This window comes from Myotis davidii, unplaced genomic scaffold, assembly GCF_000327345.1.
Source record: "Myotis davidii unplaced genomic scaffold, ASM32734v1 scaffold2030, whole genome shotgun sequence".
NCBI classification, from domain to species: Eukaryota; Metazoa; Chordata; class Mammalia; order Chiroptera; family Vespertilionidae; genus Myotis; species Myotis davidii.
In genome coordinates this window covers 24,621-37,802 of record NW_006281839.1, presented here as the reverse complement: position 1 = coordinate 37,802, position 13,182 = coordinate 24,621, and the positions used below count along the sequence as shown (strand labels likewise).

General features: G+C 42.2%; 1 protein-coding gene across 4 annotated transcripts in view; it reads left to right on the top strand.

Annotated features, from left to right (window-relative positions):
- The window catches only part of LOC102764759 (tripartite motif-containing protein 6), a 26,504-nt gene that overhangs the window by 6,875 nt on the left and 6,447 nt on the right, over positions 1–13,182 (top strand). Inside the window, exons 7-11 of one of the 4 annotated variants that reach the window (XM_015560147.1) lie at positions 731–732; positions 6,425–6,492; positions 10,804–11,236; positions 11,870–11,965; positions 12,715–12,945. In XM_015560147.1, the coding sequence (XP_015415633.1) occupies positions 731–732; positions 6,425–6,492; positions 10,804–11,236; positions 11,870–11,965; positions 12,715–12,945 (830 nt within the window). Of the gene's footprint in view, positions 1–138; positions 751–6,056; positions 6,309–6,424; positions 6,493–10,766; positions 11,237–11,869; positions 11,966–12,714; positions 12,946–13,182 lie in introns of those variants that run through there. The other 3 variants (XM_006752599.2, XM_015560110.1, XM_015560087.1) reach the window with 3 other exon arrangements.

Below are 13,182 nucleotides of genomic sequence, written 5' to 3'. Positions count from 1 at the left end.
CGGTATAAGCTGGTGATACTTCCGCCCATACCCGCTCCACATAGCTCCAATTCCTCCCACCCACTTCTGTGTCTCCTCTTCTCAGTGTCATGAGACCCCTGCACCCCTTGTCATCTGCTGATGTACTTTTTTCCACAGTGGACGTGACGCTGAATCCACACACAGCTAATTTAAACCTTGTCCTGTCTAAAAACCGGAGACAGGTGAGATTTGTGGGCGCCACCCTGTCTGGGCCTCATCTGGAAGAGCACTATGACTGTGGCGTCCTGGGCTCGCAGTATTTCTCCTCTGGAAAACATTACTGGGAAGTGGATGTGGTCAAGAAGACTGACTGGATCCTGGGCGTGTGCAGTGATGCCGTGGGATCTCCATTCTCTGTCAACCAGTTTTTGAACAATCGCAATGTTTACTCCAGATATCAACCTCAAAATGGCTACTGGGTGATTGGGTTGCACCATAAACATGAATATAGGGCCTATGAGGACTCTTCCAGTTCCCTGCTCCTCTCCATGACGGTGCCCCCTCGCAGGGTCGGGGTTTTCATAGACTATGAGGCCGGCACTGTCTCCTTTTTTAATGTCACAAACCACGGCTTTCCCATCTACACCTTCACTAAATATTACTTTCCTACCACTCTTTGCCCATATTTTAATCCTTGCAACTGTGTAGTCCCAATGACCCTGCGTCGCCCAAGCTCTTAAACATTCTGCTGCCCTCACCCACACCTGAGCAGTAACCTTTGAGGCTCATCCACACCTCAGTCTCCCTTCTGACCTTCTGTTTTCTGCAGTCTCCTTCCTTTTTCCTTTTTCTTTGAACATTTACTCAGGGCTAGAATGCACTGGTGGTGACAATGAACATCCTTCATTAAGTAATTACAGCTCTAGAGATAGGTGAGAGGTAATTGTCAGCCTTTTACTATTAATCATGATAATTTTTTTGTCAATGCATAGGCTCAAATTTGGGACGTTCTCTTAATTTGCTATAAGTTTTGTTCTGAATGGAAAATTGAATTTCAACAGATATTGTCACTAATGATTGAGATAATCGTGTCATTTTAATTCTGTTATTGGAGTACATTGATTTGTTTCAATGTTTAAATCTAATACAAATTCCTGAAATAAGACACTATCATTTTTCATGTGCAATACTGAATTTGTTTTGCTCATACATGTCTTAGATTTTATTTTTATCTCTATTTATGAAAGAAATTGACCTGTAACTTTACATTCTTATAATATCACAGGTTTTATAAAATGCAACAAATGAGCAAAGAAATTGATGTATTTTGTGTAAATACATAAGCATGCTAAAGTCTATTATGTCAATTTTGGAGGCTTTAAAATTAAAGAAAGAAATTCTGACCAGTTTTTACTACAACCTCCATGGACCTTAAAATGTTAGGAGTAGTGATTGAAAAATTAAAACAAAATCTGTCAAATGCATTGAAGTACAAAAAGGGAAGAGGAAAATGATCCATCAGATATAGATAATTTTAGGAAGAGAATGATTTCTTTCCGTTTTCCCACATCCCCTTTCCTTTATGCTCAAAATGAACAGCCAGTGAGTGAGCAGCTATGACTCTGGTAGAGAGGTGCTATATTCTTTTGAAGCCAACTGTAAAAGCAATTATGAAGTGGAGTGAGGGTGGGAACGAATATCAAGGAGTTGACTAGAGCTGGTGTCCAGTCAGTAGCCAAGGGCCACTGGCAATTCAAATGTGACTAGTGTGACTTGAGACATGCTATATGTGTAAAATGTGCACCATTGGTCCAAAATAATATAAAAGATTGTATTAATTATTTTTATATTGTAGAGTACGATCATAATATTTTGGATATATTGGATTAAATAAAATATATATTTACTTCACTTGTTTTACTTTACTTGTTTGGTGTAGATACTAGAAATTTTTAAGTTATATATGTGGCTCACATTACAGGTTGATTGGACAGCTTATCCTGTAGTGCAATTTCTCCCCATAAGGGGGCTCTAGTATAAGGAAGATGTTACTAGTATATCTACATGGATCCTCTACCTCTCTGGGGCATTTGTGTAGAAGGTACTGGCAGAGAGAAGAGGATCTGAATATATCTAGAAATTTATAATTTGGAAGATCATAGAAAGGGATCATGGCCAGAGGATAGAATCTATCTAGATTGTGCATAGTCTGGTCCCTGCCTTTAGCCCTCAGGCTGTTGGACATTTGCAATTCCATCGTGGTTTGAGGAATTATTAGTTCATCCTCCTGGCTCAGCTCTAGTTAGTTAGTGTCTGTATGAGATGAAGTATAAGTCACAGTAAAATCCCAGTACTGAGTAACTAGGGCAGGGGTGGGCAAACTTTTTGACTCGAGGGCCACAATGGGTTCTTAAACTGGACCGGAGGGCTGGAACAAAAGCATGGATGGAGTGTTTGTGTGAACTAATATAAATTCAAAGTAAACATCATTACATAAAAGGGTACGGGCTTTTTTTTTTTTTTTTTTTAGTTTTATTCATTTCAAATGGGCCGGATCCAGCCCGCAGGCCGTAGTTTGCCCACGGCTGAACTAGGGTAAGGTTTCATTTGGGAGGTTAAATTTGTGGGAGACCAGAGGCCAAATGCACACTCTCATTCTTATCTGGACTTTAATCGGAAGAAATATGAAAGGAGACAGGCAAACCAGTACCCCTGTGGCTGATGGAAGTTGGGGAATAAGAGATGATGATAAAAGAGTCTCTAATTGTGCCCTTTTCATTTATTTTCCATGTAGTAAGTTCCAGGTGAAAGAAGTTAGCCCAGCTGTCCTTTCCCTATGGAGGTACCTAGTGAATGACCTTAGTTAATAGGAAAATCAAAGTTCTTGCTTGGATGCTGTAGGTGAGATGTGGGGAGAAATTAGAATGAGTTTGCAGCCCTGGCTTTCTCGGGCAGGGCGGGGCAGGGGGAGGGTGTCTGGACAGGGGCCTCCTAGCCTTGACATTTTTGGCGTGATGCAGTAGGCTAAACTGTTATGGAAACTAAATCCAAAAATAAAATGGATCAAATAAATTTATATATTGTTTATGTAAAAAACATGAATGTAACTAGGGGGTGAGTGGCACTATGACACATGAGATGCATGGGGCAAGCTCCATCTCTGGCTCTGCCATCACCGAAGACAGTATTGCCATCAACATCAAGACAGCAGAAGGGCAAAGAAAACTGGGAGCAGTTTGCTTCTTAAATCCTTAGTTCTTATGTGGAATTCATAAATTCTGCTCATAACTTTCTGTTCTTGAGAATAACTATGTAGCCCCACTGAACTACAAAAAAAGATTGTAAGATGTCTAGCCACATGCAAGCATGTACAAGCAAATTTCCAGGGAAGGAAAATGCAGATTTTGGTGGATGCCAAGTGGCCTCATGACCTGGAACCTTAAGCAGCTCCTCTTCATCATTCCAGAAGATCCAAGATCTCAGATTTTTTATGGGCTCTTTATTCCATCCTGTAGCCTAAAGTTCATAAGGAAAAGACTGAGGGCAATGCTGTTGCCGGAGTCTTAGGCAAGTGGTATACTTAATCCTAACATTTTTCAACAAGCCTGTTCTTGCTAGAGCTGGCATTTACATTCTATTCTACTTTTGAAAACATTTTGGAGTGAATGGCTTTTTAAACATTTTTATTGTGATATAATTGACATGTAAATTGCACGTATTTAAAGTCTATAATTTGATGTTTTGACTTGTGAAACATCACCATCAGGACAATCAAGATATCCACCTTCTTCAAATGCTTCCTCCTGCCCCTTTGTAATCTCTTCTGTCTCTGCCCACCTCACTCCCATCCCCTAGCAACCTCTGGCTGCTTTCTCTCAGTGTGCATTCTGCAGTGGTTCTCAACCTGTGACGCGAACAATGAAAATACATCCTGCATATCACATATTTACATTAAGATTCATAACAGTAGCAAAATTACAGTTATGAAGTAGCAACAAAAATAATTTTATGGTTGGGGTCACCACAACATGAGGAACTGTATTAAAGGGTCGCCGCATTAGGAAGGTTGAGAACCACTTTAGGGTCTAAAGGTTTATATAAATGGAATCATTCAGTTTTATTGTCTTGTTTCTGTCGTGCTCCAGATTGCTGCTTGTATTCTCAAGAGTCTATTCCAGTATTATTGCCGTGTAGTATTCTATTGTATCAATGGGTCATTATATCAATACAATTATATTGTATGTAAACACTTACCCATTTGCCTGTTGATGGGTGGTTTCCAGCTTTTGGCTACTACAAATATCGCTGTTGTGAACATTTCTTGTAAAACTCAAACAGTAAACACATGCTCTCATTTCTTGTCTAAGTGCCTAGCAACAAAATAGCTGGGCTGTGTGGTAGGTATATGGGTAAGGTTTTTGAAGCTGCCAAACTATTTTCTAAAATGATAGTACCATTTTACCTCTGACTTCAGTTGCTCTACATCCTTGCCATGGCTTGGTTCAGCTTTGGGAGAGTGTTGGGCTATGGGGAATAATGGGAATAAACCAGAGGGATCTAGGAAAGTGAAGCAGAAATTTTATTTCTTTAATATGACCTTTTCTCCTTTCCTTTTGGTTTAAACCGGCCCCATTTAGCACCCTTACTCACCATCTCCCTTGCATGTCCATTCCCTTAGTTATTAAGTCTTCAGGACAATGAAGTTCTTGTCAGCATCAAAAAATCTTTGGGCCATAACCAGTTTGGTTCAGTGGATAGAGTGTCGGCCTGTGGACTCAAGGTTCCCAGGTTTGATTCCTGTCAAGGGCGTGTACCTTGGTTGCGGGCACATCCCCAGTGGGAGGTGTGCAGGAGGCAGCCGATTGATGTTTCTCTCTCATCGATGTTTCTAGCTCTCTATCCCTCTCTGTAAAAATCAATAAAATATTTTTTTTAAAAAATCTTTGGAACTGCCGAAACCGGTTTGGCTCAGTTGATAGAGCGTCGGCTTGCGGACTGAAGGGTCCCGGGTTCGATTCCGGTCAAGGGCATGTACCTGGGTTGCAGGCACATCCCCAGTAGGAGATGTGCAGGAGGCAGCTGATCGATGCTTCTCTCTCATCGATGTTTCTAACTTTCTATATCTCTCACTTCCTCTCTGTAAAAAATCAATAAAATATATTTTAAAAAAAAAATCTTTGGAACAAAGTCTCAAATCTATTGACCACAGAGTTTCAGTCAAACTAGACTTTAGTTGTGTTTCAGTTCCAGACCCAGCAAAGAGGAACCACCCCACCGACCACACCATGACACCAGACAGAATGACGGACGCTATGGCTGACATTAAGACCTGATACAGTGCTCAACTTCTCCCCATCTTGGCCCTGACCAGCCAGCAGAACCCACAACCCCAACTCCCTCAGTTGCCATAATTAATGATTTTCCACCTATATAACCCATCACCTGGCAGTCAGGGAGCCAGTAATAGCTCACCTGGGACTCTGGGTTTGGTGTCATTTCCTTCAAAATAAACCTTTACTTTCTTTGCTGCAAACTCCTGTTTGTGATTGATTGGGTTTTGATGTCTACAAGGGAATAAACGCCTTTACTTGGTAACAAAAGCTGCCACTTTATGCCTGTAGTGGTGGTTATAATCCTCCAGATAATTTCAGTTCTCCCTCTGCCCGTAAAAACGAGTCTCCATGGTGTGACCTTGCCACTTCTTGTGGTATCTCTTGTTTACCTGGAGCTGCAAGTACAATCTCATGGAACCAGTTGCAGATTACAACAAATTGCTTATCCTTCATTCTAGCCATTTCTGCCTCCCAGAATATAACTCAGCCGCAAGTAATCCACCAGAGGAACTCCTGATATCCTAAGGTGACTATCCAAAAGTGACCATCATTTTCTATTTTGAACGGTGTGAATATTTGGTAGAAGGTTGGCCTGGATACGTCTTTGTTGTGGGAGCTGCCCTGTGCATTATAGAATGGTTAGCTGTATCCCTGACTTCTACTCACTAGATGGCAGTAGCCTTCCCCGTAGTCATGACAACCGAAACTTTGCCAAAAGTCCCCAGGGGCAAATCTTCCCTCCCCACCCCACCCTTCTACAAACACGGGGTTAAAGCATTATTTACTCTCTGCGGTCGCCCTGAAGGACTGCCACCATTTGGCCCAGAAGCTCCGTCCCCTTTCCTTTTCCTGCCAGCCCCGAGAATTTCACTTTCACTTCTCAGCCAGTTCCTCAGGAGGAACTACTTCATGCAGACTCAGCCCCCGGTTGGAAAATGAACCCTGACCAGAACTGCCCCGTCTTTTCCTCACCACTTACACCAGGAGCCAAGACATCTCCGCTGGGACCTGAAGGTGTGTGGGGAGGTTTATGGCAGGCCCAGCGTGGGAGACTTGCAGAGAAAGGTACTAGGTGAAGTTAGGTGAGGTATTTTGTGGCACAGATGTGCTCTGAAGGGAAGAAAAGCCAGCTGCAGGGTTCCTACTCTGAGTGCAGACACAGGGCAGCGTCTGGAGAGGGACAGCTTGAGAGAAAGGAGTATTGAAGAGGCAGAAGGCCTTGTTTGCTTCCTGGAGGGACCCTTATTTTTCCAGGCTGAGTTCATCCCCATCTTCTTCCTGTTCTATAGTTTTGATTACCTATCTTGCTGAAGGGAACTGTAATCTCTCTCTCCTCTCTCTCTCTCTCTCTCTCTCTCTCTCTCTCTCCCTCTCACTCTCAACAGAAACTCTCTTCTACTCCACTCCGTGTGTAAAAGAGGTCCCTGTTTTACAAATGTGCAAAAGCCCAAGCTCCTAGTATGGGGCATCAGATAGAATGGAGTCTTGGGGACATGGCCAGGGGTAATATTGAACCTGATTCTTTCAGGCCCCTCCTGCAACACCGAGGGGCTGTCTGTGGCCTACCTGACACATCTTCAGCTGCTGGCCAGTGTGAAGACAGCAGGCTAATGATTGGTCTGCTGCCTGCCTCTGAGGCTGCCTTTTCTCCTGTGTCCTCCTGAGCTTCAGTCTCAGGGCTCTGCTTGCACTTCCCTGAATGGGCCTGCTTGCTCTTACTTCAGTAGTTCATTGACCCTGACTGGTGTCCTCACCTGCCTTAGAGCTCAGACACACCTTTGCGTTGATTGTTACCTCTGCTGCTTACTGTTTTTCTTTGTTCAGAGCTTATTAATAGGGGTTGACTATTGCCCAGAAGACCAAAGTTTCCATGGTCTTGCTAAGAAGTTCAAGGGGGGAGAAGGGAAATAGAAGACATCTGCAATGCTATCAAATATATATATTTTAAAAATAAAATAAAAAGTTTGCTCCGACACCGATTATGTGTCATCCTAAGGTCATTAGGGAATAATTTGCACACCATTTACATGTCACATATTTTCTGACACATGCGCATTCTATCCTATACTCTCACTTTTCAGAAGTAACTGTTACTGCCTTTCTGGGAATCTATGCTTACCCTGGAGAGGGTCCATTTCTGCCCAGATATTGTCTCCCAGGGTCAAGAACAAGGCCTAACACATGAGATAAAATAGATGTACTTATTTATTTTTTAAATTTAATTCATATGAATGAAAGAAGGCTGCTGCTGTGAAAAAGTGCAATGAATATCCATTCAACTTGCAAAATATGTTAAATACATATAAGAGCTTACATTCTAGTTGGGGAGAGATCATAACAAATTATAAATATTTGATACGATATACAAGAAAGTAACTAGGCCTGGCTGGCGTGGCTCAGTTGGTTGGAGCGTTGTGCTGTACAACAAAAGATCGGGGGGTCTATTTCCAGTCAGGATACATACCTGAGTTGCAGGTTTGACGCCCACTTGGGGTGCATACAGGAAGCAACTGACCTCTCTCTCTCTCTCTTTCTCTCTCTCCCTCTCTCTCTCCTTCTTTCTCTCAATCAATAAACAAATCCTCAGGTGAGGATTTAAATAAAAAAAAGAAGGCGTGATGTCAAAGCAGCTACTAGATCCCACTAGATATCTAGTGATGCCACTAGAATGACGGGAATTATCTAGGATATTGTCTGAAAACTTCAAAGGAAACCCTTTCTGCACTTCACTTCCAGGAGACACTTTCATTTTATTATCTAACCTGCAGAGAGGCATAGATTTTGCCTTATTATAAGTCCAGGTGTGAAGAGAATACTCAATTGTGGGATACATATGTCTGACACTTAGGGTAACCAGCTGACCTGACAGTTCCATCAGGCAGATGCAACTTGTGTTCCTTTCTCTAACTCCCTGACTGTTGCTCAGCTCTTGGGTCACTCTTAAACATTGGTGGAGTCACTGCCCGCCCATGTGTGGGGCTCTGCCTTCTCTGTACCTTTCTCTTTCTGTGATCATTATGATGGCAGGTGTTTTGACATCAACGCCTTGTGGTCCCACTCTGATGTGAGGTCCACAACCCTGTGGGAGAAAGCATGCTCTGTTCCTTTCTCCTCTGTAGGTTTTTGGTGTTTCTCAGCATCGGTTGGATAGTGAACAGAATAAAAGATAACAGAGAAGTGCACACCTGTGGTTGGCTCAGATCTTCCATTGTAAGCACGGGCAGAATTATCATTTTATGTAAACCCCTGTTTTTGTTAGTCACCAGAACCTGATCTAATCAATAGCCACCACAGAAAGGGGCTAATAGTATATGGACTTTAGACAATTTTTAGTATCTGTACCATTGGCTGGATTGCTCCTATCAACCCCCGTTCATGGAAGTCTTATTCCTCATCAGGTTCACTTCATGAATCATTAGAGATGTGGGCAGATTGCTAGGCCTACAGGTATCTCTATACAGCTTTCATTATATCCCCATCCTTTCTTTTTAGAGCAAGAAGGGGAAGATTTATAGTTTGTTACATACCTCAGATCTTTCACCATCAAATCCTTTCAACTATATTAATAACCTAATGCTGCTGTAACAAATTACCACAAATTAGATGGGTTAAAACAACAGGGATTTATTCTTTCACAGTTCAGGACGACAGACGTCCAAAGTCAAAGTAGTGGTAGAGTTGATTTCTCTAGGAACCTCTGAGGAGATTCTGTCCCCTGTCTCTCTCTTAGTTTCTGGTGGTTTCCAGCCATCTCAACAGTCCCTGCCTTGATTCTGTATTATTCCAACTTCCGCCACCATTGTTACATGGCCTTCTTTCTTATGTGTCTGTGACCCTTTCTTCTTTTTATATTAACTCTGGTCATTGGATTTAGAGCCTACCCTCTTCCAGGATGACCTCATCTTAACTTGATTACATCTGCAAAAAACTCAATGCAAAATAAGGCTACATTCACACAGGCAGGGACACAATTTCAGTCCATTAGAAGACATATCAAGACATTCATAGCCACTGAGGTCTTCCCCACTCACCTTACATATTTAATCCATATTTAGTCCAGGCTGTAAGAATCAGTGTCACCATACTACTGCTCTGTGGCATGTCTTCTGATTGACCACCAGCTATACTTTCAGGTTTGGTTTGCTATTCCTACTCATGTGACAACAGGACATAACCAGCCAGGTCTACTTAGCTTAGCAAAGGCCTATAAGATAGGAGGCACAGCACGTTGGCATGACTGCCTCCAGTGAGCTCTAATAAGGGTTTGTACAGAGATCTAGCAAGTACTTTATACCCGCCATGACAGGTCTTTTGTAAACAGGAGGCTGTCACTTTTATATCATTTAGGAAGTGTCACATTTCTAGACCATTTAAGGCTCCTGTATTACAAAAGGCCTAGGAGCTCTCTGTGCACCAGCCACAGTGGTCTAAAATTAGTAGAAGATGCTGTGTCCTCCATCAATAGGATATTCTTCTCCCTAAAATATTTTTCCTCTTTACCATTCCATATTCCCTTCGCATCTTTTATCTTTCAGCCTAATCCTTACTTATTCAGAGGTGATTTTTTGATGATCTCCTATTTAATTTCCCCAAAACGTGTAATTATGTGTGGTAGTGTTTATCATACCTACCAGACCTTGAAAGGGGACCCTGTGGACATTATATTCACTCCAATTCACTTACTAAATTGAATAATCTCTGTAAGTCAATTAATTCCATGTACAGGTCAGAAAAAAAGTGAGTATTCTTATTTTTTAAGGATTTTTAATGAAGAATAAATAGGTCAAAGTGATGTGTAATTGTAACTGGTTAATAATTGTTAGTAATAAGATTACTTCCCTACAGTGGTCCTTGCTGTTTCTATCAGTGTCACCGGGGAGTAAATAAGAGAGGGCTTTGTGTGGGATGGACTGGAAACCATTTCTGTGGTCCCAAAGCTCACCTATCGGTGAACTGCTAATTAAAGGAAAGAAAAGATAAAACACTGATTTTTTTAAAAAAAGTTTAATCGCCTATAGAGAAATGAGGTTCTTTATATATTTATCTAGCATTGTGTTTTCAGACAAAGTCCCTGGTCCTTGTGTGGATTACACTTTAGGAGTAGGATATTTAAAGAAGGATATCATATATTATATAGTGGTAATAAGAAAAAGATGTCAAATAATACACCAAATGATGTTTTGGTGATTGTGCTGTAGAAAAGTTAGTCATATTAGACATGCAAGAAGGGAGTTCAGTGAGGTATGAGGAAGTCAGGCAAATGTCAAGGGAGGATCATTTCAGGCTGAAAGAAAAGCAAAAGCTCTGAGGCCTTAGTGGCTTACCCAAGTCACTGAATTCACTTTTCCCCTCTCTTTTTTTTATGTCTTTCAGTTTTTCAGCCTTGGCCAATCTTTAAAGTGTGCACAGTTAGCATCCCTTTTACTTGTGCCATTCTTATACCATATCCTTTCGATCTGCCCATCCATCTAGGAATCTTTAAACAAGAAGACCCTCAGGAAGAAACCAGGGGAGCAGCTGCCATGGCTTTAAAATTCCTGGTGAACATGAAGGAGAAGGTGACTTGTGCCATCTGCCTGAAACTTTTGACAGAACCCCTGAGTCTAAACTGTGGCCACAGCTTCTGTCAAGCCTGCATCACTGACAACAAGGCGTCAGAGATCGGCCCAGGAGGGGAAAGCAGCTGTCCTGTGTGTGGTGTCAGATACTCACTTGGAAACCTATGGCTTAATCAGCATCTAGCCAACATAGTAGAGAGGGTCAAAGAGGTCAAGTTAAGCCCAGAGGAAGGGCAGAAGAAAGATCTCTGTTTGAGCCATGGAGAGAGACTCCGACTCTTTTGTAAAGAGGATAGGAAGGCTATTTGTCAGCTCTGTGAGTGGTCCCGGGAGCACTGTGGTCATCAGATATTCCTCATGGAGGAGGTAGTCAAGGAATGCCAGGTAAGGCCCAGGATGGAAGGAGATGAGGTGAAAGATAGTACGTGCTGGGAAATCTCACCTTTCCATCCTTCTTTACTCACCACACATCTTAGTACTGACTCCTGTACTTTCCTTCCATGTGTCTCTTACCATATGCTTGGCTTCCCAAGCCTGAGGGACACCACTGTGTATTTCTTCCATTTGCATCAGGATGAGCCTAAGTACAGACTTTGGCCAAGAGTGAAAGGTTTTCCTCTTTTCTCCTTCGTCATGTGGATGGAGAGTTTCTTTCACAAGTTTAGCTCTCATTGCTCCTCCCAGCAGGATGGTTGCTGTTGAACATTGGGGAGGGGATGTAGGAAGAGTTTCAATAAGAGGATAGGACTTTCCTTGGCCATAACAGAATCAATGTTTACTCTGTAAAGAAAGAAAATCAGGCTACTCTTGGTGAGGAGGTAGTGACTTTCATCCCCCAGGAATAAAGAAAACATTCACCTCCTCAGATTCTCTCCCAGGTCATAGATTACAATCACCAGATTCTAATCAGTAACCCAGTCTCTTCCGAGATCAGCCTTATTTATTCCTCATTTGTTTTCTTTCCAGGTGCTAAGAAAGACCATGGCTTGACTCTGGTATGATTCCTCTCTCTCACAGGAAAAACTCCAGGCCTCTCTGGACAGGCTGAGAAAAGAGCATCAGGAAGCTGAGAAGTTGGGCAGTGACATCAGAGAAGAGAGAACTTCCTGGAAGGCAGGAGGAGACTCTTCCTGGGGAATTTCTGACTTAGGAATCTTGATGGGAACTTCCACGCCAATCACAAGGAAGCTCTTTTTCCTTCATTCCCTGACATTGAATGAGTCCAGAAGACATTTGATTAGTTCTCTTCCTTGTCCTGTCTCTGTTGGGGGTGAGGGCAGGAGAGTAGATGTTACAAGTAAATATATTACAATTACAAATTGTACACACAGATATTTGGAATTGAGTTCAAAAACAGTCTCAATGGTGAGGAAGGCTGAAGGATTCTGTCTTCCATTCCTGTTTTCCGGTGAGGCCCTGACACCTCCAGTGGAAGGAAGACAAGATTCAAGGTTCAAATGTGAGAGTGTGGGAAGGCATGAATGTCCAGGACAACTGTCTACCACCTAAACCTCACTCCAGTTTCACATTTGTTCCAGGGTTGCCCTAAATAAAAGAGTCTGAGGCCTTTTTGGTTTGTACTAAAAAGGAAAAAACAGCTTTCCCCAAAATTGCTACCCTGTTTCTAATCCTTTCCTGGTTAGACTTACCTAAAAAAATTTTTTTTTCTGTCTCCTAATCCCTTTCATAGTAGGCTCTCAGGCTGAGAGACTCATTACTTTTCCCCAAAATTGCTACCCTGTTTCTACTCCTTTCCTGGTTAGAGTTACCTAAAAAAAATTTTTTTCTGTCTCCTAATCCCTTTCATAGCAGGCTCTCAGGCTGAGAGACTCATTAGTTCTCTCTCTTGTTTCCCCCTGCAGAATCAGATACAGGCTGAGAAACAAAGGATACACACAGAATTTAATCAGCTTAGAAGCATCCTGGACAGTGAAGAGCAAAGAGAACTGCAGAAATTGGAGGAAGAGGAGACGAAGACCCTGCAGGACTTAGCTGAGGCTGAGAATGAACTGGTTCAGCAAAGCCAGTTGCTAAAAGAGCTCATCTCAGATCTGGAGCATCGCAGTGAATGGTCAGCCATGGAGCTGCTGCAGGTAAAAAAGGGTGACACAATCTGAGATTCTTAAAACACAGTCTAAATTGCCTTCTCATCTGTGCCCGTGGGCTCTCATCCTGGTGTTGATACTAAAAGGTTCCTTTGACCTTGTAGAGCACCTGAGAATAAAGTCAACAGATAGGGAAGAAAAGAGAATCATGAAACACAAAAAGGCCAGGATTTGATCTGTCAGATGCATCTGTGAATAAAGTAACATCTCTCTGGACACATTTTT